Source organism: Peromyscus maniculatus, chromosome 1 (assembly GCF_049852395.1).
Source record: "Peromyscus maniculatus bairdii isolate BWxNUB_F1_BW_parent chromosome 1, HU_Pman_BW_mat_3.1, whole genome shotgun sequence".
NCBI classification, from domain to species: Eukaryota; Metazoa; Chordata; class Mammalia; order Rodentia; family Cricetidae; genus Peromyscus; species Peromyscus maniculatus.
In genome coordinates, this window is record NC_134852.1 from 48,412,788 (window position 1) to 48,440,169 (window position 27,382).

Here is a 27,382-nt window from a genome sequence, read left to right on the forward strand (position 1 = left end):
AGTATTTACTATTAAAGAGTGGTGTTGGGGTGCAGTTTTCATGTTTAGGATACCTTCCTATAACAGAGTGTTGTTTCTGCACTAAACTGTCAACAGAACAAACCACCGTTACAGTGTTCCTATTTTTGAACTGTGCAGATGAATTTGAAAAAAAAAAAAGTAAAACAACCTTTTATTTGTTTTTTAAAATCAGGTAACTTGGAAATTCTGGAACACTCGGTCTATTCAGTGCGGCCTTGTTTTCCATCCACCCCGATATCTTCATCAATCTGTTCCCTCAAGATGGACCTGGGCAGCCAACAGGACTGCTTAACTTCTGTGTCTATATATTGTCAGCACATTGCAGGGCTGCAGGTCAAGGGGCAGTGAAGCCTACCAACCTGCAGTGATCTGGCTCTGGGAGGGAATCCTCTCTGGGGTGCAAAGGCTCTGGCCTAGCTCCCCTAGGCTGGCCCTTTGAATGCAGAGCACCCTGGGGAGATGTGCCATCCTATGGTAATCAATATAAATAAGTGTATTTACTTTTGCAGAATGAAAATTGAATGGAGATTCCAGGGAGGCTGGGTCCCCCCATCAACCTTCTCTAACTTTCATCTAAGGTTTTGTTTAATTATAGAATTCTTGCTGCCTAAAATTTCAAAGATACATCCTTGATATTTTTGCTAAATGTTGACTGCAGCGAATAGCTAAGATGTGGCATATTGATTTCTTGTTGTGAATTGAGCTGTTCAAGCTCCATTTAAGATTTTCATCTTGCATGTAGCCCTGAGCACATCATAGCACCATAAATTAGTTAAATTGCACATTTATCACAAATGTTATTTTAAGATACTGCGTAAATGTGATGGCTGGAAGATATACCATAGGACTATAGTGAGACTGAGCTTGGGTGGGTGAGGTCAGGGTCACCTACGCACCTGTGATTAAAGGCCCCCTCCTTCTACAAATCCATTCTCCGCAGAATCCACTTGCAGGCCTACTTGGACACCAGTTCTACCATTTACCTTTTCTGTTCACATCAGTCATAGACTGTGTGGTCAACCAAAGCCCTGGTAATTCACTTTAGATGGTTCCCTTTGATTTGGGGCCATAATGAGCTAAGACAGGAGAGTCTTCTTGCATGCTGCCTATCATGTTGCCAGGCCAAGGGCTTGGAGATTTGGGGGGAAAGTGGTCCACCTCCCACTGCTAAGTAGACACTCTTTTTCAATTATTGCATTCAATACCTCCCCTTACTAATACATCCCTGAAGGTAGAATTAATCTGGGGTTTCCATTAGTACCAGTGGGCCTTTCATAGGTTGGAGTCCAAGGTGCCAACCGAGTGTGTAACTCCCTATATACCTTGGCTCTCAATCTCCACATCGCCCCCCACAATTGAACAGCCCTGATGATAATCCTGGGGGAGGGTGAGGAGAGGTGCAGAGTGCTGGGCCCTTCTCAACTGTGAAGAGGGGGGCTCCACCATCACTCACACAAATCCCCTCTCCCTTCAAGCCACATGGGCCCTGGTGATGACGAGAGTGTTGTCAGTTTAATCTGTTAGATGCAGGACTTTGGATTCTAATAAACCGATGCTATATTTAACCTGTGAAAAATTCAAGAGTGGAAATCTGGGCTTCAGGATGCAGAGATGCAGAAGGCACAGTGGCAGTGGCTGGGGGTGGGGGGTGGGGGTGTCTCTGTCCCCTGAGCCAGGTTCTAGGGCAGTGGCAGATACCCTGGTGGAACATATATGTCTCTTGGTTTCCTCAAGGTAGAGCCTTAAGAGAGAGACATGGGCTAGCCATGATGTAGTGAACGAGTAGGGCAGATCCAGGACCCAGAGGCAAGAGACTCTTCTGAGGCTGTGCCCTACCTGTGTGCCCAAGTCACAAGGTTGGAGTAGAGCCCATGTGCCATTATCTGCCAGAAGCCCATTTTAAACTCCAGCGGAGTTCTTTCTGAAACCCCAGAGAGAGAGAGAGATGGATTACCGAGAGAAAATAGAGTCGATGGCACATTTGGACTTGTCTTGACGAAAAGGGGTGGGGAGCAGCAGGAAAACCCGTGGGCGTGTTGCCGAACAATTTTGAAAGGGCTTAATTTAAATTTTTAATAAAAGAGTATCTTTTTTTCCCTTCAAGTTGAGGTGTTTTATGTATTACATGGATGTATCACATTTCTCATTTGTATAATTCTAGGTTAGGAGCTCAGATTCTGCCTAACTGCAAGACTAGTTTGAATATAGTAATAAAGGTATTTTACAGTTTTACATGATACTCTCAGCGTTTTTGTTGGAATGATTTGCCAGGGCCAATAAAAGCTTGTGATTATCATATAAATGCTTCCTTCCTACCCTCGCCCCCGGCCCCTCCCCCACCTGGTTATCTCTAACTGCTTTAACTTGAGAAGAACAGGTGACCCCAAATGCCTGTCTCTTCTCTGCTTCCTGCTCTTTGAAAATCTTGTTACCAAGAATAAGCTATCACGTGTAATCCCTAAAGACCTCCTCCCTCAGCCTGGGAACACTATAGGGCATATAGAAGGGAGACCAGACCCACCCAGGAGAATGCCTTGCCCACGGGGGTTCTACCTTCACATGCATCTCTCCTTTCTTTCCCATTTTTATTCTGGGGGGAAATGCTACATAAGCCTCCTCGATTTCCTTATAAACACCAAAGTTCACGAAAACTCCCCTGATTTACGCGCAGCCTCCAACTGCCAGCACCTGGCAGACACAGCAACCAAGTCAGTCATAAACAGATCGCATACAATTTAATTTTAATGTGCTCGTTAGTCGTAGCACATCTCAGACATAATTGTGAACGCAACACAAAATTATAGCAAAAAGACAATTTTAATGCTGCCGTAGAAAAAAAGGGTTATATGAAGAGTCACATCATGGTGTGCCATTGTCAACAACAAAACAGGGCACAGAGTGTGTCACGGTGTCTGTGGTGTTTACATGCCAATATTTTATACATAGGTTCTCGTATGGTGTCAGCTGTCAGTTATTTCTGCAAATTAACTGCCAGAAATGGAGAAGAACAGAATGGCTTGGAGAGCTGGTAACCACGGGTTACCTTCCATAAGCCTAAAGATAAAACTGCAGTGTGGGATCTTGGAAGAATAATTAGGAAGAACAAAACAAAGTTACCGATTGAAATTAAAAAGAGAGAGAAAGAGAGAGAGGAAGAGAGAGGAGAGAGAAAGAAAGAAAAAAAAGCATCCCACATTATGAACTAGCAACCAAGAGGGCTTATAAATAAGTGAAAGTGGGTGTCCCACAGAACACCTCATGACTTGTAAGCAAAGGATTACAGTACAAACATTTTAAAGGCTTTATCAATGTTCAGGAAATACAGTACAAGTTGTTGGGTTTTTTTTAATTGTTTTTTTTTTCCTTTTCAAATAGACTTAACCCTTTGAGCACTGAGTTTACTTTGAGCATCCTTTAATTTCTAATAAATACCTTTAAGAACCATGTGCAAAATAGTTATGATGCCTGCCAGGGATGGATTTCCTGGCCTCAAAACAAATGATAATAGAATGCTAATAAATATGTATAATTTAAACATGAACCCTCTATCAATATAGATGTGCCGTATAGCAAAACAAACATCATACCTTGCTTTGAGATAATGCTTCTGTATATTTTATAAATGCTATCTGTGGAATTTTCTGTATAATTTACAACGTTTGCATGTAAAAAAAAACATAAACCTTAAAAAAAGAAAAAGATAAGGAAATATACACTATACAGAGGCATGGCTTGTGCCCAGAGTATAGCAGGTACATAAAACACTTGTTATAAATGCAAGAAAGAAAGGGTCATTTAACCAGTCACATTTTCCATAAGAGTTTGAAATCTATACAATATATACATCTATGTTTCAATGTGAAAATAATATTCTTTTAAATTTCAAGGCGTGTTATACCCCTGCAGACCTGCATAAATGGAGGTTCCTATTATTCCTTATAACTAAGCTGGTAAGGAGTTTAAAAACAGAGTTTCATACATTATTATTATTCATTATTATTTTGTTTTATTATTATCTTTTTTTAACCAAATTAATGCAAAAGTGCTTCGTAGTACTCAGAGGGCTAAAGATGAAAGGGTGAGAAATGCCAGCACACCCAAGTTTCATGGAAAAAGTGTGCCTGGTTTCGTTATAAATGCTTAATTAAACTGTCTGTTAATGCATGCAGCTTGAAGCATCGAGGGGATGCTCACAATTAAATCCCATTTACACAAAGTTCCAAACACTTAGCACTGCGTTTTAACCTTCGTTATTTTACCAGTAACAACAGCTGATTATATGCACCTCTCTATTAAACACTGTACAGTTATACCAAACAGTCCAGCCCAGAATGATCCTCTGCAGTTAACGTAAGAACATGTGCCAAGAACAAGACAGAGGGGCTTTAAGGTGCCTTCAGCATTTCTCTCCAGTCATTTCCACCCTGCAGCAAACGCTACTGCTTCTCCAGCTCGGAAACGAACAGAAGGTGGTCTTCTGGCGACTTCCCGTGAGTTTTGCTAAGGTGAAGTTTAACAGCGTGCTTGCTTGCAAAGGTCCGATTGCAAAGCTTGCACTGATAGGAGGTCCCCAGGTCCTCCTCCGGGGAGGATGTCACCAATTTTTCTGATGGCGACTTGGTTTGTGCTATTTGATTGTTAATCTGTTCAGTGGATAATTTCGATAAGTCCCGTAGCCGGAAGCCCAGGTGTGACTCTAGGTGGCTGATGTACGTGGAAGGAGTCCTGATTTGTGACGCACAGTCGTTACAAAAGAACACAGGGTGGCCAGTGTCCAAGTTTTTGAGGAACTTTGTTCCACCTGTCCTCCGGAGTTGGTATTTCACGTTGGCCAGCCAGTGGCTGATGGTGGTCATGGAGAGCCCGGTGAACCTCGAGATGTGCATGCGCTCCTGGGGGCTCAGGTCTGACATGATGTACTTCCCCTCCGATGTCTGCCGGAGGCTGGCTGCAAACTGGGCCTGCAGGATCAGCAGGTGCTGGGGATTCCAGTTGGACTGGCGGCCTTTCCTCTTCTGTGCTGGAGTCGACTCCTCGGCCTCTTCCAGGGTGGCCCCGTCAATGTCAGACTTCTCAGAGATGCTGGAAGGAGTAGAGGATTTTGACGTGTGGCTCTCTGTCAAGTTCTTCAACATATCGGATATATCTGACAAGGCATTCTCGCGCAGTGGCGAGTTTGACATGAATGATACGACGGCAGATGTCTTTGCTGTTGTCACTGTAGATGAGGAAGTTGCTGGGGATGTGGATGTGGGGGACAAAAGCCCTGAACCTAAGGAGCAACCTTTGTCACTCTTTCCCTTCGTCAAGTCTATGGGCTGGTCATTGTTGACGTGGTAGAAATAGCGGTCCAGATGGTCCGCCTTCTTGGCCTGAAGGGGTGGTGGGGTGGCCACGGCTGCCTTCTCGGCTAGACTGTTGCTCATCTTGAAAAGCATGCTCATGGGGTCCAGGGCAGGCAGGGAGGGCTTGGCGGCTTTGCCCAAGTGGATATTCATGACCGACTGCAGGGCACTCAGGGGGTTCACAAAAGGCTGTTCTGGTGGGTGGTCCGTGATGATGGCTGTGCTGCCGCTGAGCCCTCCGCTCAGGGGCTTCACCAACTCCTTACCGTTCTCCACCGGCTCTGCAGCAGGGCTCACCTCCTTGCACCCATCTCTTGGCGGGCTGGGGCTGTTCTCCTGGCTTTTGAAGCCACCATCACTGGAGGCTTCCATCTTAATGGGCTCACTCTGCTCACTGCTGCAAGGCGACGGCGTGGCCCGCTTTGGAGGTGACAGCTTGCCTTCGGGCTCTTTCATTTTCTCCTCAACTTTGGCAACTTTCTCAGTGACTTTTTTCACCAGTTCTTCCATGGCGTGAAAGTTTGTCTTGGGCATGGGGGAGGTCTGGCTGCTGGGTGGAGAGACCAGGGTCTGGGTTTTTGTAGGAGACACGATTTCACTGTTGCCAAATATGGGTTTCAGGGGTGTGCTCTTCCCTGAGGAACCCAGGGACAACTTCATCATGTTGGGGAGCTGGTAGGCGGCGTGGATGCTGGGGTAACCCCCCCAGCTGGGAGTGCCATTCTGAGCCTTGTTGATGGCTGATGTCACTGTGTTTTCGAGGGATTTCAGGATATCTAGCCCCCCTTTAGGGCTCTCTTCTAAGTCATTTTCAGTCAAATAGTGGTACTTGGAAGAAATATCATACTTCTCCTCTTCCTCACTGGTCTTCTCTTTCTCCTTGGGTTTCTCATCCATGACTACTTTCTCCTTGTCCACTTCCTTTTTGACCTCCACGGTCAGCTTCGGGGAGACACTCGCAGGTGTATTGGAGGGAGATGTGAACGTGGTGGCTGCCAGTGGCACAGACTGTACCTTCTCATCCAGCAAGGTGGTGATGGTGGGCGTGACGGGTGTCTCCATGATGGGCTTCCCCTTCTTCATGGCTGAGTTTGTGACCTTGATAAAGTGGCCAGTGACCATCATGTGGGCTGTGAGCTCCTGGAGTGTGTCATGGGAGCTTCCACACTCCATGCATTTGAGGATCTGGGACTTTCGGGCCTCAAAGTGCCATGCATAGCTGGCCCCATTCTGGTGGCCGTACCGGTTATTTGGCGTGATGTAAGGATTGGAGTTCTTCTGCAGAGCATCACTGGTATCAGACAGGGTAGCTTTGGGGGTTCCACCTGTGGAGTCGGGGGAGCTAGGCAGCTCCAGCTCCAGCGAAGGTTTCTTCCGAGCGGCAGGGATGATTTTGGCTGTGACAGGTGTGACAGGTTCCTTGAGAGGCACTTTTTGGTAGTGTTTAGTTTTGATCATGTGGACACTCAGGTCTTGGAGAGACTCAAAGGAGTGGCCACAGTACATGCACTTCAGCACCTTCTGAGCATCTTCCTTCCCTTCCATCTCCAACAAAGACCGCTTGCGAGGCTTGGACCAGCGCTTGGGGTTGTTGTTGTCTGTCTCATGGTTGTCATCGCGATAGTGACCTGTCTCATTCATGTGCACCGTCAGCTCCACCAGGGTGTCATAGGCAGCACTACAGTCTTTGCAACGGAACTTGCTGGCCCCGGTGAAGATGGAGCCATACAGCTTGCTGCTCTGGCGATATAGCTGCACGGTGCTGAACAGGCTGGGCTCAGGCAACATGCGGTTCTGCGACACCTGCTGCAGGGTCTTCGCCATAGCGCTCTGATGCCAGTCAAAGCTCCCGCTGCCGCAGCTGCTGCTGCTGCTGCTGCTGCTACTGCTACTGCCACCGTTGTTCTCTGAGGAGGGCTGGTGCAGGTTCAGGTTGAGGTTGGACCAGTAGGAATTGGACAGGAAGTTGTTGTACACGGCCTTCATCTGCTCCAGGCTATCCGACACGGTTGTGTCCTCCAGGGGCACCGGGACCTCCTTGGTCTCCTCTTCATTCTTAATGGAGCTACTTTCAAAGTCAGCCATCCGGTCACTGGTCTCACTGATGTGAGATTCGCTGTCCATTTCGTGGCTGGAAAACTCAGCAGCTGGTGAGTTCTGGTAGCTTGGGCAGGCCTTGCTGAGATCCTTCTCTGGACACATGTACTTGGCTGAGGGTTCTCCATCGGCCGCCTGCTCCTCAGGCTCTATGCCATCCTCTACCAAGGCGGCTGCCTTTAACTCATCGGAAACATAGGCTGCCATGATCACAGGTGAGAATGAGAGAGCAGACGGTGAGAACAAAGAGGAAGAGAGAGAAAGAAAGAAAAAAATTAGTCAATGTTGATCATACCTAGAATATGTTCTTGGCTCTTGGGAATTCGGCAAATGAGATGGGCACATTTATTTGTAAAATTAAATAGTTAAAATATGATGTTTCTTTGGAGCAAAAAAAAAATCTGCTCTTCAAACATAATTTGCCACCTTATTCTTCTCAAGGGGCAACAGCTTGAAATTAAAACTAAATTTGAAATTAATGAAGCACATTCTGGAGGTGGCATTCACTTCTAAAGTAATAAATTACTTGTATCAACCTCAGAGACAGCAGTTCCTGTCTGTCAATTAATATGTCTTATGCTTCTCCTACCTCTAATGCATTTCTTAACAGACAGACTTACAATTTAAATTAAGCAAGCACTTTTTTTTTTACTCATTACACTTTTGAGGCTCAGTCTTTAATAAATATAAAGTACAAAAACATCAATAAGACTTTTACCAAGTAAAAAGAAAGTTCATCAATTATAGTAAATTAAAACCAAGGAGTGTGGCCTTTTCTTCTTCCTAGAAAAGTAGATCTAAAAGAAGCCCAGAGTAAGTTTCTTGCCAGGGATGGGGCCTGAAGTGTTCCTGGGAGAGATGGTGAGTGGCCACAACCCTGCACTGGCCCTGCTCCCCACATGCTCAGCCACCCACACACACATATCATCGAATGGAATTAGAGCAGAACAGGTTCAGGAAAATTGGTATGCAGAGCTCACTCCTGCTGTATAAATATATACAAGACCTGCTGGTGGACCTTACAAATGTCAAAGTGTTTGCTCTTTAGACTACTTTGTCAATATTTACTCAGAACAGGCTCCATGGGGATCCTACAGGGATTCTGTCTTTTTGGAGGCCTTGTACTGGGAGTGGAAATCCAGCAGGCATTCCTGAGCAGGTAGACAGCAGAGCCCAGCAGCTAGGAGTCCTAGAAGAACCCCTAACCCCCATGGGAGGCCCAGAGCCCTGGGAGCATCTGTGCCAGTGGGATGCCATGATACGATTTTTCCATTCTTGGGTTATTCTATACCTTGGTGGTTGTGTGTACGCTGTGATGTGACCGGCCCTGTGTGAGCAGCAGCTTTAAGCTAAAGGAGAAAGGGAATGGGGTGGGTAATTTTGTTTCCTACCAGGAACTAAGAACCAAAGGATACAGGGTGTGTAGCACACACTTGCAATTCCAGCACTGGGGAGGCAGAGGCAAGAGGGTGGGTTTGGGGTCAGACTGCTCTATACACTGAGTTGCAGGCCAGCCAGGGCTACATGAGGAGATCTTCACAAGTTGCTTTCAAAAGGCCAATGGTAAATGGATGGAGTGGCAGTGATATGGCACTGGTAATTGCTAGGTGATAAAAAGATAGAGTTCTTAGAAAAGGGAGGGGTGCCTTGTTTATAGAATTCAACAGCTGAAGTGATGTTTTCCAGGTGAATTTCCCATCAGAAAAATACAGTTTAAAAAATGTAATTGATCCTTTGGAACCTATACAGATGCCCTACCTTCCCATTTGACCACTATCAAATCTGCATTTGTTCTGACCGCCATAACTTCTGAACTGAACTGCAGGGAGGCAACTCCAGCGGCGGGATCTTGGACGGGAACCATGTCCCAGCTTTGAGAAAGGGACACTTCTCTTTATATGCACCGTAGGAACCAAGAACCTTGAGTGTGAGCCATAGGATACCCTTTAGAAATGTCCAGGAGAACGCGAGTGGTGCGAGTGGTGGCCTACACCTGTCAGCAATCCTAGCTTTCAGGAGGCTGAGGCAGGAGGATCACAAGTTTTAGGTCAGTCTGGATAAACATAGGGAGAGCCTGTGTCGAAAAGAAAACAGGAAAAAGAAATTGGCAGAACTGCGTGGCTGTGGTATGCCACAGTGTGAGGTGCTGTGGTGAGTCTTGAATCTAAGATCAGGCCCTGAGTTGAAGTTCAGGGGTCCATCACATAGCCTGAGGGACTCTCTTCCTACAAGCAGTGAAGAATGTGAATCATGAATTAGAACAGAAAGAGGAAAGAACAATCTCCCTCATAACATTCTCCAGTTTGCAGAACACTCTAGAAATCTTGACTCCTGCATGCCTTCAGAGATCCAACCTAGAGGGAGGCTGGCTGGGGTCAAATGACTAAGTGTCCCAGTTTGCCTGGACTTATCGTGGCTTAAAACTCCCTGTCTCTCAGGAGTCCACTTAGGCTGGGGCAAACTGATGAGGGCTGCTCACACAGCCCCGTGGAGGCTGGGGTGCTGAACAGGTCTGCAATTTCTCTTACAGTCCTTGCAGAGGGCAGCTAAAAAGAGAACATTGGGTTTCAGTCTCTGGAAACTCACTGGGTGGCCCCATGCACTAAGGAGGGATTCTACAGGGCGGTCTGGGATGAGAAAGACACATGGCCTGTGTTGCTGCCAGGGACCTAAGGGGAGGCTGGGGACACAGATGGGGACAGATGCTGCTATGACCTGAATGTGCAATGCCCTTGACAAACTAATGTCTCTTCAAAACTTGGCCCTTTGCTGGTTTTAGGGAGTTGTGGCCTGAGACTGTAACCTAGTCAGCAGAGTAATTTCCTGGGATCAGGCTTTGAAGGTGAGGATCTGTTTCAGTTCTGGCTTTAGCATTCTGCTTCCTGCCTGGCAAGATGTGGCCAGACTCTCTCCATTCTTGCCACATGATGAAATGGTAGCCGCCCCCCCAAAAAAACAGGAAGCCAAAATACACCTTTCCTCCCTTAGATTGCTTCTGCTGGGAAATTCTGTCCCAACAGTGAGAAAAGAATGAATGTGGCAATCAAAGTCCTTGTCTCATGGACAGGTACTTCAGCGCCACGATCTTAAGTCTGAACACCACACACCAGGTCATTGCTTCTATTCTGGAGCTTGCAAAGAATTAAGAATGGTAGAGGAAAGAGTCCACAGAAAATAGTCATTGCAAGACATCAGGAACCAGGAGAAGTCAACAGTGGACATGAGTGATATGGAGAATATGAGCATTTGTTTCAGAACCTGCCTGGCTCCCATACCCTCGATGGAAGCGTCCACACACTGAATGTGTGGCCATTTGAAATCCTATTTACATGCCTCATTGTTGATGTGACAAGCTCCTACCATGGGCTGGTCCCCAACACACTCTTAATATGCTCTTTGAGATGGACAATAGTATTGGAGCATCATCAGTCTGATGAATGAGAAGGATATTAGTATTGAAAAGAAAGCATGGCCAAACTCCCTGATGGGAACAAAATTCAGCCCTGAGAAAAAGGAACAAGTTCCTATGCCAGAAAGCTCTGGGTTCTTGGGAGATCTGGCCTCCCACACACTTTAGCTCCAGCCTTGTCCAGGCTTGTAAGAGTTCTTATATGCATATTGGCACGCTTTTGTGCCAGGAACCTCACTACCTAGCAAAAGACCAATGGGTTCAGACCCAATAGTGAGGAATATTTCCTGAGACTAAGGCAAAGATACTGACCATGGATTCTTCCTCCACATAATAATAGATGCCTGAGAATAGGCATTGCTGTGTTGTGCAATCCACTCCTCTAAGGATGTCACATGCTCTTGATCATTGAGTTTAAAACCTTGAGAGCCCAGCAACATGCTGAGTTCAAGGTCAGCCTGTCCTATTTGGACCCTGTCTCAAACAAATAAACAAACTTAAGAGTGGAAATAGGTCAGAGGAGTGGCAGAGGGGCTGAAGGGTGAGAACATCCATTCACTCCATAAACAAGAAAGCTGCTGTCCTAAGAGAAATAGCCTTTTCCCTCCCCTCCTCAGTTTCCCTGTGTGTATAATATGGTGCACCAGTTCAGTGACCTGTAAGGTCCTTGTCTCCATTTCTGTGTTTTAAGACTTTTGTGAGCAAAGAGTTAAGAACTGAGTTTTCATAAATGCTTTCTGAGGGCAGGAGAGATGCCTCAGTGGTTAACAGTGAATACTGCCCTTGAAGAGAACCTGAGTTCAGTTTCTGGTTCCCATAGCAGGCAACTCAGAAGAACATCCAGACACTTCTGTCTTCTGTGGGCATCTGCACTCTTGCGTGTGTGCATACATACCCATCCACCCTCCCATATATACACACAATTAAAAAGAAAATCGAATATCAGGCTTTACCTAGTTCATTTTTTCCTTCGTGCTGCGGATCATCAAACCCAGGGCCTTGTATATGCAGGGCAAAAATCATTCCACTTCTTTAAAACATTATTTATTTTTATTTTTTATGTGTACTTTTTATTTTGCTTGCATGTATGTCTATCTACCACATTCACACCTTGTGCCTGTGGAGGCAAGAAGAGGGCATTGGATCCACTGGAACTAGAGTTATGGGTGGTTATGAGCTGAGAGTTGAATCTGGGTCCTCTGGAAGAGCAGTCAGTGTTCTTAATGGCTAAGCCATCTCTCCAGTACCTTCCTCCGCCACCCCCTCCTTTTTTTAAAGCTAGATTCTTGCTCTGTAGCTCAAGCTGCCTCCAACTCAGGATCTTCAGCCTCCTGGTGTTGGAACTGCAGGCTTGGACCACTACGCCATGCCATAGTCTTTTCTTCTTTGGATAGAATCAAACATGCAAAGTCTTCTGGATCTTGGGACAGATAATACCCTGGATTCAGTAAGTCAGAAGAGGACATTGGTGGCTTCAGTCACTGTCTGTGTGGATTAGCTTTTCTGATGCGGATGCTGTCCCAACATGGGACAGGAAGGACAGCCTGAGAATGTCCTGTCATTCTCTTGTAGACTTATTTGATCTTCCATTGCTGTTTAACTTTACACACACCCTGATCTGAATTCTTGCATCCAGTCAACTCACAGTAGGCCAGCATGGGTCTCATCTGGGAAGAGGTTAGCCTGAGGTCACTGCAAGCTGCACAGAGTGGTATTAACAGTCTTGGTAATAGAACTGGATATGTTTCTGCCCCCTCCCATCCTGGTGCAGACACCAGCATGTCTTCCTCCTCACTCCATACCTTCAATCCAGTAGAAACAGAAGCCACCGGGACGGTAACAAACAGCTGACTGCCCACATCTCACCTGCAGTACAGCCTCAATGCTCCTCGCTGGCCTCTGACAAAAGCCCAAATTCCTCAAAGTGCCCCCAAGAACCTCCCCCTACTTTGTTCTTGTTTCCTTCCAGCTTTTCTGGGCCTCTAGGATGTGGCAGGATCTCTCATTTCTAACTCCCCTCTGCTCACTGCTGCCTCCCAAGATGGAGACATGAGGTGGCAGCCCATCTCTGGGGGGATGAAACAGATAGCTTTTGTCCCCCCAGTTCCCACTTGCATCACTGCTCTGTAGCCAGGTGCTATGTCAACTCCATGAGGTCAGGCCCATGCCCACACAAGCCAGACTCACCATTCCAGGTGTCTGCTACACAGCCCTAGTGTCTGGCTGTGTTAGTCAGTTTTCTGTTATTTAACAAAATACCCAAAGACGGCTAATTCAATAAAGGAAAGGATGCGCTCAGCTCATAGGTTCAGAAGTCTTGGATCCAAACTGCCCATTGCTGCCTTTGCAAGGGCTCCATGACAAAGAAACAGACATCTATGTGGAGGGAAAGGCCACATCTTAGAACAGGACAGCAGAGAACACCTCAGGGCTGTGTGCTTGTCCAGCACCAACTCCCACAAGGACTAATGCAAGATCCCACAAGAACAACCCTAATTTGACCTGAGGGCAAACTTAAGGACCTCCCTCTAAGCCAACCTCCTAGTGGCCCCACCACTTCTTACACTCACAGGAAAGATCAAATGTCAAAATATAAATCTATGGTGGACAACTTTAAATCACTTGCATACCATGGCTCAGATCATAGTGGCCACTCAACCTCTATCCACAGGAGACACAAAGGAACATTACAGTTGACTTCTTCCAACCCCCTCAGTAGCTAACTAGCTAAGGTGGGTCCAGATTCAAGTCAGTCCCAGGATGGAGATGTGCTAGAGTACGATGCTAAGTCCTTTCTGGATCTGCTCTCTGAGTGTGACTGACACGATGCATCATCGGGCCTTTCTGCTTCATAAGACTGAACTTTGCTGCCAGCTCCAACAGCAGATGCAGCTGGACTATGAGGGTGAGGGGACTTCCATCCCAACTAACTACCGCTATACAAGAAGCAACGAAAAACTTAGAGGAGTGGGCAGAGACTTACAAGTAAGGGGTGGACTTAGGGATGAAGCACCTGCATTTCATGTTTTCCCAAGTCACTTGGTTGACGGCCTCTCTTCATGAGGGTAGTCAAGCTGCCTTGCCAGTTTCCTGACCCATATCCAACTCCCATTTGCTCTGTTCCACAGGCAAAAACACAGTGTGGAAAGACACAAGGCACTTGACTGCTGGTGGATTAAATGGTAGCTTGAACAGTAGAACCCTGCCAAGTGGAGCCAAATGGGACACAGGTAAACGAACATTCCTGAGACTGAGGCTTATATTTGTAAGCACCTTTTAAAACCCAATTACCCAACACTCCTGGAAGGGCAAGCCACAAAAGAAACAATGCCTCAGTCTACTATGTGGACCAGACAGAAGGGTCTCACATTCCTTGCCTCTGATCTTTCCAAAGGTCATGGGAAGGGATGAAGAAATTGGCAGGTTTCTTTGTTTTTTGTTTTTTGTTTTTTTTCCTAAACGTGATTTTCAAAGAATTACACTGAGTTATTTCTGACTCCAAGGCCCAGACCCTGGGTCTGGACTGTGAAAAAGCCCAATCCCAAAAGGGTGTGGGAGTGAGTGTATGCTGGGAATGCAGAGCGTAATACTTCCAAGGACCCCACCCCTTCCCATCCAGGAGAGCTGAAGGATTGGTGGGTGTGTCCAAGGGTAAAGAGCAGGCCCACCATAGCCATATGAAGGGAAAGAGGCAGGAATCCTCTCAACAATATGTATCACCCTTGGCTAAACTCTACCTCTGTGTAAAAAGGAAATTAATGTACTTCATATAAATAATATAAATATAAATAGCAAGCTAAGGAACACTAGAATTTCTTTATGGGTAAGTGGAAATTACTTTATCACATTGTTAATGAGCTTACCCCAAGGTGAAGGGGCAAGAGCTTAGGTCTGGGCACTCAGGCCACAGAGGCTGTGGGTAGACGGTAGACAGTGGGCAGGGGTGGGTACAGCTGGGAATAAAGGAAAGGGCTGCGCCTTGTTCCTAGAAATGATTACAAGTTGTCCTGTACATGGGAGCATATTTAGGGCTGACATAAAGGTTGTGAAGTTAGAACTCTAGAACCCAGACATAGTGCCTTACAGACTGTTCCCATAGCTGCTCAGATTGCATCTGCTCCACATCGTTGCCCAGGGCTGATGACAAGGATGCAAGGGTGAAGCTCAAGGTCAGTGCCTTGAGAGGCTCAGGAGGGAGTGAAGGGGGGAACAAAGAGAAGATGAAGTGAAGAAGGAAAGACAGGCCAGGCAGATGGGAGTAGGCTTGGAGGTGGTCAGGGCAGGAAGAAGTAAGGCATGAGGGACATGAGACAGGATGCGAGCTTGAGATCACCTTAATACAAAAGGCTGTAAAATGGTGATGGGCCAGGAGTTTGGAATTCTGGTGTAGACAGAGGTGGCTACGAGGGTAGCCACCAAGGTGGCCATGGAAATGAGGCCTTGGTAGACTGATGACCACAGCAACAGAGAAGCAGAAGCCAAGTGTGGAGGCACAACTCTGGAGGTACCCCTGAGGTCAAGGCAGGAGGAGTTCAACTATAGTCCTGCTTGAACCACAGAATGAGTTCAAGGCTAGCCTGGGGAAATTCAATGAGATCCTGTCTCAAAGTGAATAGGGCAAAGAGGGTTGGGGATGTAGCTAGATAGTACACATTTCCCTAGCATGTGCTAGGCAGTACTAGAGAGGTGGAAAGAAATCCTCAGAGATTTACCTATGCCATCCTGAGCAAAGAAGGCATTCTGATATCTCGTGAGGGTAGAGGAGGCCACAGTGGCCTCAACAAACCTAGCCTCTTCTGTGGTCATATTGGAGACATGGAACTGTTCAGAAGATGCCAGGGACATGCCTAAAATTGGACAGCTATTGGGCTCTTTGGGACTCATATACATAAGTCTGTGTCATAGATCACAGATCAAACTTACAAGCAATGTTAAAGCCTCCATGAGTCTCTAAGTCCTACTGTTAGAGGAAGTGAATGGGCAAGCAAAGATGCCAACGTCGTCAGGAGGTGTCTGAATCACTACTGACTGCCTACAGGGACACCTCTCCCAGGGGCTCACATCAGAGTAGAGCTCCAGGAAATATGTGAGAGAAATGTCCAAAAGCCTGGACCTGGAGAGGATCAGCCACTACTGCTGGCATTTCTACACTGCATTTTCTTCTATGACATTGTGCCAAGTCACAGCAATGTAGACCCAGCTTTCAGCACTTATCTGCCCCAGGCTGGCTGCATTCTAGTCTCTGAGGTGCATATTCTTCATCGTGAACAAGAGAGAGCAAGCAGAATGGACATCAAATTGTCCAAAGTCATCTCCTGGGTCCCACGAAAGACTCAAAGATGCATGAACCTAGGTGCTTTCCCAAGCTAACAGGCCTCTTCAAGTGCAGTGTACCAACTGCACACGGGTTTGCTTTCCATGGAAGCATCCAGGACCAGCTTGGTCCTGGACCAGCTCTGGGCTCAGCACCCTCCTGTAGGGCCTTGAATGGATCTCTCGAAGCCACCACTCAGGCCTTGTTGCCTTTCCAGGGAAGCCTTAAGATGAAGGCCATGGGGAAGGAAGGCAGAGAACTGAAGGACAAGGAAGGAGGCAGTGAAGCCTACTAGAGTTGACCTCATGCTGAAGCCTACTACATTTGACCTCACATGTGTTTTCCAATGACTCCAGCCCATCTGTGGGACTTCCAGCAAGGAAGAGGCTATCACAGGGGCAAAGTTCAGCTCTACCCAATAGCAATACTGCTTGGGTACTGCCAGAGAATTGCCAGTACTTTCTCAGCAAGAGGTCAGTCAGTGCTTCAAGAAGGCACTTTGGACACCTAGACCTGTCCCCTCAGTCCCCAGCTGCCAGTCAGACTGTATCCTGTAAGCTGAATCCAGATCCCTTGTCAGATTACTTGCTACCTTGAGTCATCTGGGGGGGTGGTATTTAAAAAGTTCTAAGTCCTCAGAAACTCCCACCTAAATCTAACCATGAACACAAAGATGAAGTTGAGGCAAGAATTTATGCCTTGTGATTGCTCTAAGTACTGGAGGCTGTGTGCCCTCTGAGTTATTTTTACATGGGGTTCTACTGCATAAGAGTGTTGCATGCTTCATGATGATCCCCCCTCAGGGTGCGGGGTGGGAATCATAGCATTTACCTACTACAGGTAAATATCTACTGCAGGCTGTTTCAGGACTTAAGAACTCTCCTCAGATGTCTGAAGAGCCCAGACCCAAGAGCTTTGGAGATATGAAGAGGCAAGAGCTAGCATTCAGTGCTAGGTTAACATTGGCCAAACACCGACACACACACCCCACCCCACCCCACACCCCAGCAACCCCAGGCTCTTGACACTTAAGATAGAGGGATCTCTTTCTGTCTGCTGACTGGGAGAGGGCTCAAAGATCAAGAGTGAAAGGGAATAGGGCTAGGGGTGAGGCTCAGTGGAAGAGTCCCCCAGTGAAGGGCTGGGAGCGTGGCTCAGTGGTAGAGCCCCTGCTTAGAATCTCCCAGTGAGGAACTTGGAGCATGGCTCAATGATAGAGCACCTGCCTAGAATCCTTCTGTGAGGGGCTGGGGATGTGATTCACGGGTAGAATCCTTACCTAGGATTCACCAATAAGGGATTGGTGGCACGGCTCAGTGGTAGAGACCTAGCCTAATGAGCAGGAATCCCCAGCACTGGGGGAGATAAACAGAGAGTGAAGAGATGGCCAAAAGAAATCAAGGGATGTAGCAGAAGTGGGCCTGACTAAACATGTAACACCAAGGGGATGCAGCTACATGTTGGCTATTTGACTGGTTAATAAATATGAAATGGAGAGAAAAACAAATTGTTCTCGAGAATGAGAGTTTATGCTTGGACCAAGGAGGTCACAGTTCAACAGAGACCATGGGTATTCTCTGTGCATCCACCTGGACACCTAGAGTCACATAAAGACACCTAGAAGCTGTTAAGAATAATGGAAGTCACCATGGCCACTTAAGACAAAGGGAAGAAATCAGGAGGACTTGGGGTCTTGCAAGCATTGACACTCGGTGTGGAGGTCCTCAGAAAACAGGAGAAAATCCCAGGGTCCCAAGCCAGGCCTGAGGGAAGGGCATGGCCTGACTTTACAGGGAAAAGCACGTGGCTGAGTTATAATCGAGAGGCCTTCTCCAGAAGGCTGGCCACACTGGGATGACAACCTCCCTTAGATTGATGGTTCTCCCCACTAGCAAGGTCAGGAATATTAATTTTGTACATGTTAATTTGATGTAATGTGCACGGCAGAGGCTCATTTGGTTGGGGACCACTGTGTTAACAGAGCAGGACTGCTTCCAGGCCAAGAAAAGCAGAACATGACTTGATTGGCAAGGGAAGGTGGTGTGTGTAAGGCCATGTCACTCGGGCACAGCCAGGGTGATGGGAGGCTGTTGCAGTCATTACAGTCCGCTGCTGCTTAGTAGAGCAAGGACACCTCTGCTCCAAAGACACTTTCCCATGGGGGAAACTCCCCGCTGCTCCAGACCTGGAGCTGCTCCTCCAGATGAGGCTAGCTCCTGAGTATCTCCAGAGGCACTAAGTCAGCAAACTACAGAGGCACCTGCTCATCTGTGCTGAATGAGGCTCTTCTCAAATTCCAAGTTGGGGATCAGCCTAGGGGCCTGCCAGTGGATGCATGGAAAAAGGAAATGTGGTATATATACAGAGTGGAGTATTATTCAGGCACAAAGAAGGAAACTGGGTCATTTCCAGGAAAGTATATGGAACCAGAGATCACCGTGCTAAGTGATATAAGCCAGACTGAGAAACTCAAGTACTGCGTGTTTTCTCTCAAATGTAGAATCTAGACTGTTAGAGGAGAGAGGCAGAGAAGAAAGAAGAAGATGAAAAGTCAGGGAAGAGGAAAGTAACCAGTAAGAATGGGGGAGGAGGGACAGAGAGGATGGATATGATCAGAGTACATTATATAGACACATGAAAATGTCACAAAGGAATCTATTATTTTGGATAATTAATGCACATTAAAGTCCTTTAAAATAATATTTCAACATGAAAACAGGAAAGCTGCAGTCACATGCAGGGCCAAAACACTTCAGGCTTGTATCTCTAGATTCTTGCCACAGTGGCAGCATCAGAGGTCCCTGCTCAGAATGGCCTTCTTCCCCTTCTAAGGCACAGAACTAGGAGTAAGAGGAGGCCTGGCAGCTTGGAGGTTTTCCAAGATCCAAAAGGGAAGGCAGCCTGCCCATTCCAAAACGAGACAGGGAGCTTCCATGTGCTTCTACAGTTACCTTTGGCAAATCTTTAGATAAAGGGCAGTGAATGAACAGCCAGTTTAGGAACCATCGGAGTTAGCTTTGTCTTTGGCATCAAGCCCACCCTCTACCAATCATCTAACCAACAGTGGCATGCCATGACATTTGGCTAAGGTGTCTGTATCCTTACCTCTGGGTCCCACAGTAACACTTTAATACACCTGACACAGAGGAGCCATGAATGTAACCAACCTGCAGTGCGGGAGGGGTCTGTTTGATGCCATTTGGTTAAACCTGGTGGCCAGTGATGGTCTACCAGCTTATATGGCTCCTGGTGTCAGGATAAGCTGTGGCAAGAATCGACAGAGAGATGAAAATTCCTGCTGGCCTTCCACACTGCCCTTTTCTGAGCTCAATGTCGTTTCACATCTTCTCTCCTAGAGTAAAATCAAAACCACAAACTCTCAGCCCTACTCCTACCTCCCTCTACCTCTATTCCATGAGCAAGGAGGTGACCCCTAACATGGTGGAGCCAACCACTTAGGGCAACTTCACATTAAGAAAGAATTCTCTCTTCTTGTCGGAATAGAAGCTGGGTGGATTTTTATGGATGGTTGGACTTCTGCTGCTGCACACCAAGTGGACAACGTTAATCAAGGCTCTGTGTTCCACACACCTGCAGTTGGTGTATGGGAACCTGTGAGGCAAAACAGAGTGTGTTTCATGAGTAACCTGTAGTCTTCAATAAGGCAGCTCAACTGCCTACACAGTTGACAGTCTTAAATCTCAAGAAAACCATAGCTGGCAACTGGGGAATGGGTTGGGGAATTGGGAGCCAGTCCTTGAAATGGGCATTTTCAAAGTGGTTATATGTGTACAACTCTACTCTCACTGGGACTCACTGGCTTTTCCCTCTAACATCTAAGGGCTGTGTCTGTAAAAACGGTAAATGGATGGCTTGCAGCAAGCAGGAATTAAGATTTACATGGAGAAGAAGGCAACTGATTTATGCAATACATTTATCTACTCACACATTCACTCGCCTATTCATCCACTCCCTTTTATTCATTCATTCACCTATCAATCCATCTATCTACTATCATCTGTTGATCCGGTTTATTCACCCATCTGTCCATTCATCCATCCAACATATAATGGACACAACTAAATACTGCAAATGCTTACGTTAGGAATAAGAACCTATTAAAATGAATGTGTCAGAGTCACAGCCTTTATTTATTTTTTTACATGATCAAGATGGCTTTTGTTACAGACCACAGGGGCATTAAAGGAGTATATTATCAGTACAAGTATCTTGGTTTGACATTTAGAGTTCCAAATAATCAAGTTCCATGTTACCACTTAGAAGTTTTCTTTTTCTTTCTTCTAGGTCTGGAATATAGGGCATTGTGCATACTATGCAAGTGCTCTGCATTGGGCCACATCCCCAGACCCTCGCTCTAGGCAGGGGCTCTACCACTGAGCTACACCCCAGCCCTCACTGGGGGATTCTAGGCAGAGGCTCTACCACTGAGCCACACCCCAGCCCTCACTGGGGGATTCTAGGCAGGGGCTCTACCACTGAGCCACACCCCCAGCCCCTCACTGGGGTATTCTAGGCAGGGGCTCTACCACTGAGCCACACCCCAGCCCTCACTGGGGGATTCTAGGCAGGGGCTCTACCACTGAGCCACACCCCAGTCCTCACTGGGGGATTCTAGGCAGGGGCTCTACCACTGAGCCACACCCCAGCCCTCACTGGGGGATTCTAGGCAGGGGCTCTACCACTGAGCCACGCCCCAGCCCCTCACTGGGGTATTCTAGGCAGGGGCTCTACCACTGAGCCACACCCCAGCCCCTCACTGGGGGGTTCTAGGCAGGGGCTAGTTTAAGTCAGGTGTTTGCTAACTCAGGAACTGTCCGTACTTTATGGAGGGGTGGGGGGAAAGGGAAGATGATGAAGAGGAAGAAGAGGAGAGGAGGAAGAGAAGGGGAGAGGAGGAGGGAGTGGTGCAGAAAGGAAAGAAGCAGGAGGAGAGGGAGTAAGGGAGAGGAGACAGACACTAGCACCGGTGGCCTCACTCGAACCTGCGTTCCCGCTATAGCCTTTGTGTGGAGGGCACTGTGCAGTACACATCAAGACTGGAAGCATTTGTGCTCTGATTCAGCTGGGAATCTGTAGCACGGAAACCCTTGTGTATGGGCAGAAGAGGGCAGCCATTTAGGTCTTAGGGTAATTTATCAACATTTTGTTTTGTTTTGTTTTTTGAGACAGGATTTCTCTGTATAGCTCTAGCTGTCCTGGAAATCACTTTGTAGATTGGCCTCTGCTGGGATTAAAGGCATGTGCTACCACTGCATGGCATTACCAACATTTCTAAGGCAACCCTGAGTGAACAAACAAGCTAACAGCATGACATATGCATACATGGAATGCAGTGATAAGACAGGATAAGGTGATAAAGCATTTGGGGAGACAGAAAAATAGAACTCTCTGACTTAGTTGCAGAAGTACAATTTATCCCGAGCACTTGGCAAAAATGTGGGACATTGTCTAGATAGTTACATAAATATGTACTCAGTCATCCAGCAGGTTCATGCCCAGGTGTATCCCCAGCAGAAGCACACACATCTGGCACATAGTGAACTAGCCCATGATATTCTTTGGGAAGCTTCATCATAAACTGCAAGAAACTGGAAGGAACTTCATCAAGAGTAGGAGGGGCATATCACCATGACAGAATATTATACAGCAGTGAAAATAAAACTACTATAGCACCAGGGAGAAATCTCACAGAGGTTGGGGGAGGTGGCTCTGTGGCACACTACTTGCCTAGAAGACTCTGGTGAGAGGCAGGAGATGTGAGCCAATGGTAAAACGTTTACTTAGAATTTCCAGTGAGGGGCTAAATGACTCAGTGGTAGGACTCTTGGCTTGAATCATCTCCAGTGAGGGGCTAGAGATGTGGCTCAGTGGCATAACCATTGCCTAGAACCCATCAATGGACAACTGGGTGTGGCACAATGGCAGAATGCTTCACTAAGCCCTACATCAGGAGGCATTCCCCTAGACAACCTAGGGCCACATGACTGGCACTAGGAACAGAGTTGCATGGAGCTTCAATGGCAACCTCCATAACCTACCACTGCCTGGGTGGTACTCAGGGACCTTGGCATTTTGGCATGTTCTTGTGACTTTATGCTTCCCGTACATACAGAACGTCACACTGGGCCTTTGTTCCTGGGGCTCAAAAGCATTTACCTTTGGAAACTCAGCAACTGTCCTGTTTGCTGGGCACATTGCTGTCCCCTCCATCCTGGTCTCTTACACATACCCAAAGCCCTTCCAGGGTTTTGCAGCTGGTAGATTCCTGTCTTTGTCTCATCAGTCTCTGGTCCAGAAGAGGCCATGCACATGCTAACAACTGCCTGATAAATCTCTAAATTCAATCACATTTTCCATTGAAAAGATGTAGTCTTTAATCCTTGGAGGCAGATGTGGGACTCTGAGTTCTAGACTAGTCAAGAATACCCTGTCTAAAAAAAGGAGGAAAATAAAAGAAGGAAAAAAGAGAGAAAAGCTATTGCCTGAGTTAGACATGGTGGCACACATCTGTAAAGCCACCTGTAAAGAAACTGAGGCAGGAGGATCAAAACTTTCAGGCCACTTTGGGCTACGTGGGAAGGCCTCATCTCAAGAAAATGAAGCAAGATTAAAAAGATGCTGAAACAGAGAAGGCAGACTTCATGCTTGCATTCATTACTTGTAGGTCTGGTTCTTCGAGTCACTCTGCACCCAGCAGCATTCCCAGGAAGAACAAAGACCCAGGGACCTACAAGATGGCTCAGTGGGAGAAAGCACTCGCTCCACAGGCTTGAGGGTGTGAGTTTGATCCCTGCAACTCACACAAAGGCGGAGAGAACAAACTGACTCCACAATTTCTCTGACCTTCACACATGTGTGGTGGCATGCTTGCATGAACTCCCATGCATTAATAACTACATGTAATTAAAACAATAAAAGTAAAAAGAATGAAATTCTCAGAATGAATTACCAGGACTTGGGAGATCCCATTTACCTACTTCTGTTTTAGCTAAGAAAGCCACTGGCCTGTTTGGGGACACTGTGTAACTGCCTCTGGTAACTCCATGCATGACCCCCAGCTTAGCTAAACAACATACCAGTGTCAGGCCAGCTGACGTGAAGTAATACTCGATGGAATTGATGTGTAAACGGCCTGAGAGACACAGATCAGGGAATAAAGTACAGGGACACATGCCTATAATGCCAGCCTGTGCTGAAGCAAAAGGCTCTTGTTTGAGGCCTGGACTATCTACATCTAGCAAGGTAGCCTCAAATAAACAAAAGCAGTGAGCTCAGTGAAGATGAGTGACTTCTATGAAAGCAATAACAGGACCCAAGTTCAAATCCCAGCACCCATGTAAAAGAAGGGCACAGGTGTCTATGCCTGTAACAACCCCAGTGTGAAGGGGCAAGGACAGGCATATCCAGGAAGTAGACTGGCCAGCCAGTCTGGCCAAAACTACAAGACCCCGTCTCAAAAACTAAGGTGGAGAGCAACCAAGGAAGGTATTTGAGGTCTTTCTCCGGCCTCTAGGTGTACATGCATGGGCACATGTGCCTGAATATTCCCTGTAACACCGAACACACACACAACATCACAGGGAAAGATCGTGATATGAGGACCAGAACAAGGCTCAGCAGTCAGAAGTCATGGCTTCCCCACTGTGCTTTACTGTGCATCTTCTGAGGTTCAGGCAGGAAGCAACTAGCCAGGTGGAACAGCATGTAACTGTCACTCCAGTACTCAGGAGGGAGACACAGAGAAATTTCTAATTCCAGACCAGCTTGAACTAATGGTGTGATCCTCTATCTCAGAGGAGAAAAAAAATAGAAAAATTGGAAATAAAATTATGAGGACAAAGCCCCTAGTTCTTTAAGAGGGTGGCATATAGCCACATGGTTACCACCTCATACCAAACCAGGCAAACTAGAGTGACATCTTGGAAGACTGTAGAGAGATACAAAACATGCCACACAGTGTTCACAGTATATAAAACAGCACATGCCACACAGTGGGTTGACCCTAGCTCTCTGAGGGTCCCCATGAGAGAAGCCATGCTCTTCTTCTCTTGGTCACAGGAAAAGTAGTCTAATCTAAAAGCACAAATGCAGCTGGGCGGTGGTGGTGCACGCCTTTAACCCCAGGACTCGGGAGGCAGAAACAGAAGGATCTGTGAGTTCAAGGCCACCTGGTCTACATAGTGAGTTCCAGGACAGGCAAGGCTATATAAAGAAACTATCAAAGGAAGGGAGGGAGGGAGGGAGAGGGAGGGAGGGGGAGAGGGAGGGAGGGAGGGAAGAAGAGAAAGAAAGAAAGAGAGAGAGAGAGGGAGGGAGGGAGGGAGGGAGGGAGGGAGGGAGGGAGGGAGGGAGGAAGGAAGGAAGGAAGGAAGGAAGGAAGGAAGAAAGAAAGAAAGAAAGAAAGAAAGAAAGAAAGAAAGAAAGAAAGAAAGAAAGAAAGAAAGAAAGAAAGAAAGAAAGAAAGAAAGAAAGAAAGAGAAAGACAGGCAGAAAGAAAGAGAGAGAACAAACACAAAAGCAAGGGCTGCTGTCAGGGTGAAGCAAAGCCCGGAAGCCCACGATCACCACCTGTAACAAGGCCACTGGGTATAGAAAAAGAAGACCAGAGTAAGGATAGTGTCACTATAACCGTGAGTGAGGACACCCGTGTTCACAGGACCCCATGTCCACACAGGATATAATCTAAAATTTGGGCTGTAGATTCCAACTGCAAAATGTCACAGGGGCAAGACTATGGGTGTGACTCAGTGGCAGAGCCCCTGCCTAGAATCCCTCAGTGAGGGGCTGGGGTGTGGCTCAGTGGTAGAGCCCCTTCCTAGAATCCCCCAGTGAGGGGCTGGGGTGTGGCTCAGTGGTAGAGCCCCTGCCTAGAATTCCCCAGTGAGGGGCTGGGGGTGTGGCTCAGTGGTAGAGGCCCTGCCTAGAATCCCCCAGTGAGGGCTGGGTTGTGGCTCAGTGGTAGAGCCCCTGCCTAGAATCCCCCAGTGAGGGGCTGGGGGTGTGGCTCAGTGGTGGAGCCCCTGCCTAGAATCCCCCAGTGAGGGGCTGGAGTGTGGTTCAGTGGTAGAGCCCCTGCCTAGAATCCTCCAGTGAGGGGCTGGAGTGTGGTTCAGTGGTAGAGCCCCTGCCTAGAATCCCCCTAGTGAGGGGCGGGGGTGTGGCTCAGTGGTGGAGGCCCTGCCTAGAATCCCCCTAGTGAGGGGCGGGGGTGTGGCTCAGTGGTAGAGCCCCTGCCTAGAATCCCCCAGTGAGGGGCTGGGGTGTGGCTCAGTGGTAGAGGCCCTGCCCAGCATACACATACCCTGGTTCCTTCCACACTTCCACAGCACTACAAAACGAACAGACCAACAACCCTCCACCCAAACCAAAACCAACAAAAATTAAAAACAAACAAACAAACCTGAAAGCAAATCATATACCAACAGTGAAAAGTTCTTTGTGGACTCCTCTGCCCCCCTCCCCAAGTCTCCTGCCCACCCTCGCCCACCTCTTAGTCTCTCTTCTTGCTGGCTGCAACAGTATAAGCGGTTTATAGCTGCCACTGTGAACACATAATGTCACACTAGCAAAGACACTTGTCAAATGCCTTTCCCTTACAAGCACCCTCATCATGACCTGTGTTAATGAAGTTAATTGAATTTAAGATCAATAATGGTTAATTATTGCAATTTGACATTCAGAGATAAATGGCTTTAAGACAGAGTGTGTGTGTATGTGTGTGTGTGTGTGTGTGTGTGTGTGTGTGTGTGTGTGTGTGTATGAGAGAGAGAGGGAGGGAGAGGGGGAAAGAATTTGTGAATGTAAGTGTGTGTTTGTGAAAGTGTGTGTGTATTTGTGTGGCAGAGTTTGTGAGAGTGTGTGAGATAGTTTGTGAAAGAGTGTGTGTGAGTGTGTGTGTGTGTTTAAGAGAGAGCGGGGGAGAGAGAGAGAGAGAGAGAGAGAGAGAGAGAGAGAGAGAGAGAGAGAGAGAGAGAGAGAGAGAGAGAGAGAGAAGAGCGTATTCTTTCCAAAGCAGGCAAATGCATTACAAGCCTAAGAGGGATCCCACAAGCCTTCCATTGATTCCAGTACAATCTGATCGACTTCACCCTCTGATGAATGTGGGCTTTTCAGAGCTACAACTAAATGTTCTACACAAGACTTCCCTAACCCTTGTCACTGGCCAGATCTATATATGCTGTACACCAGAAATCTATTGAGATAGATTAAAGACCTGCAGGAGAAACAGAGCCTCTTCAATAGAGGTGAGGGTTTATTATATTGACTACTAATGTAAGTTAACTGTATGCAGTTATGGATGCTTATAGATCAGGGCAGTTTAATTTGGACCAGCTGGATATGATTATAATTGAACATGAATTTTTTTATATCACCAAAGATAGACTCAATTCAACATGTAGGGGGGGAATCCAATTCAGTAAGGTGGAGACTACTCTGTAGAAGGCAACTCCCCAGTGGGGCTGGCCGTAGAAAAGCTCGCCTGCGTCTGTGCTATGCTCGTGGTCACCACGCATCTGCCGCCCCCTTCCCTGCAGCCTGCTCAATGTGAATGTTTCATCCTGACTGAAGGGAGAAGCTCCGAGGCCACTGCTGAAGCACAGCTCTGTGGAGTGTCTGTGGAGTCGTCCTCTAAGGAGGATGAGCCACTCTAAATGAGTGGAGCTAGTCCATAGGCTGGGGGCTCAGAAGGAATAAGGGGGAGAAGAGGAAGCCAGTGAATATCAGCATCTCCCTCACTGTGTCTTTGGAACGGGTCTGCTCCTCCATACTCTCCCTGCCACAAATGGCTAACACCTCTGAAACTAGGCTCTGAAATAAGCCCTTCCTCTCTTAATCATTTTGCTCAGGTGGGCAGTCCCTTTCAGCCACACACACAAAATATCCAACCAAGCTCTCAAAGTGCCAATGCCCTGGTGGTCCATGATAGGCCCACCTAACACCCCGAGGGGCCAACACCCTGGTGATCTATAGTGGTCCTACCAGTTCCTACACTACCGCTAAGTGTCTCATCTGATTTCATCTGAGTTAGTGAACATTTGCTTCTCAGGGGAGCTATATCCCCCAAATGTGCCATAATGGTACCCCTACACACCCCTGAACTAGTAAAATGACCACTTACAAGATTCATAATGACAAAGTCAGTGTTGGCAGGGAGGCAAGTCCTACTGATTGTGG

At 47.2% G+C, this 27,382-nt stretch overlaps 1 protein-coding gene across 1 annotated transcript in view; it reads right to left on the reverse strand.

The window, feature by feature from the left end:
* Positions 1-2,745: 2,745 nt before the first annotated feature.
* Tshz3 (teashirt zinc finger homeobox 3) overlaps positions 2,746-27,382 on the reverse strand; it is a 74,328-nt gene continuing 49,691 nt past the window's right edge. The window contains exon 3 of the mRNA XM_042275446.2: positions 2,746-7,663. Within this exon, the coding sequence (XP_042131380.1) occupies positions 4,458-7,663 (3,206 nt within the window). The 3' untranslated portion in view covers positions 2,746-4,457. The remainder of the gene's footprint in view (positions 7,664-27,382) is intronic.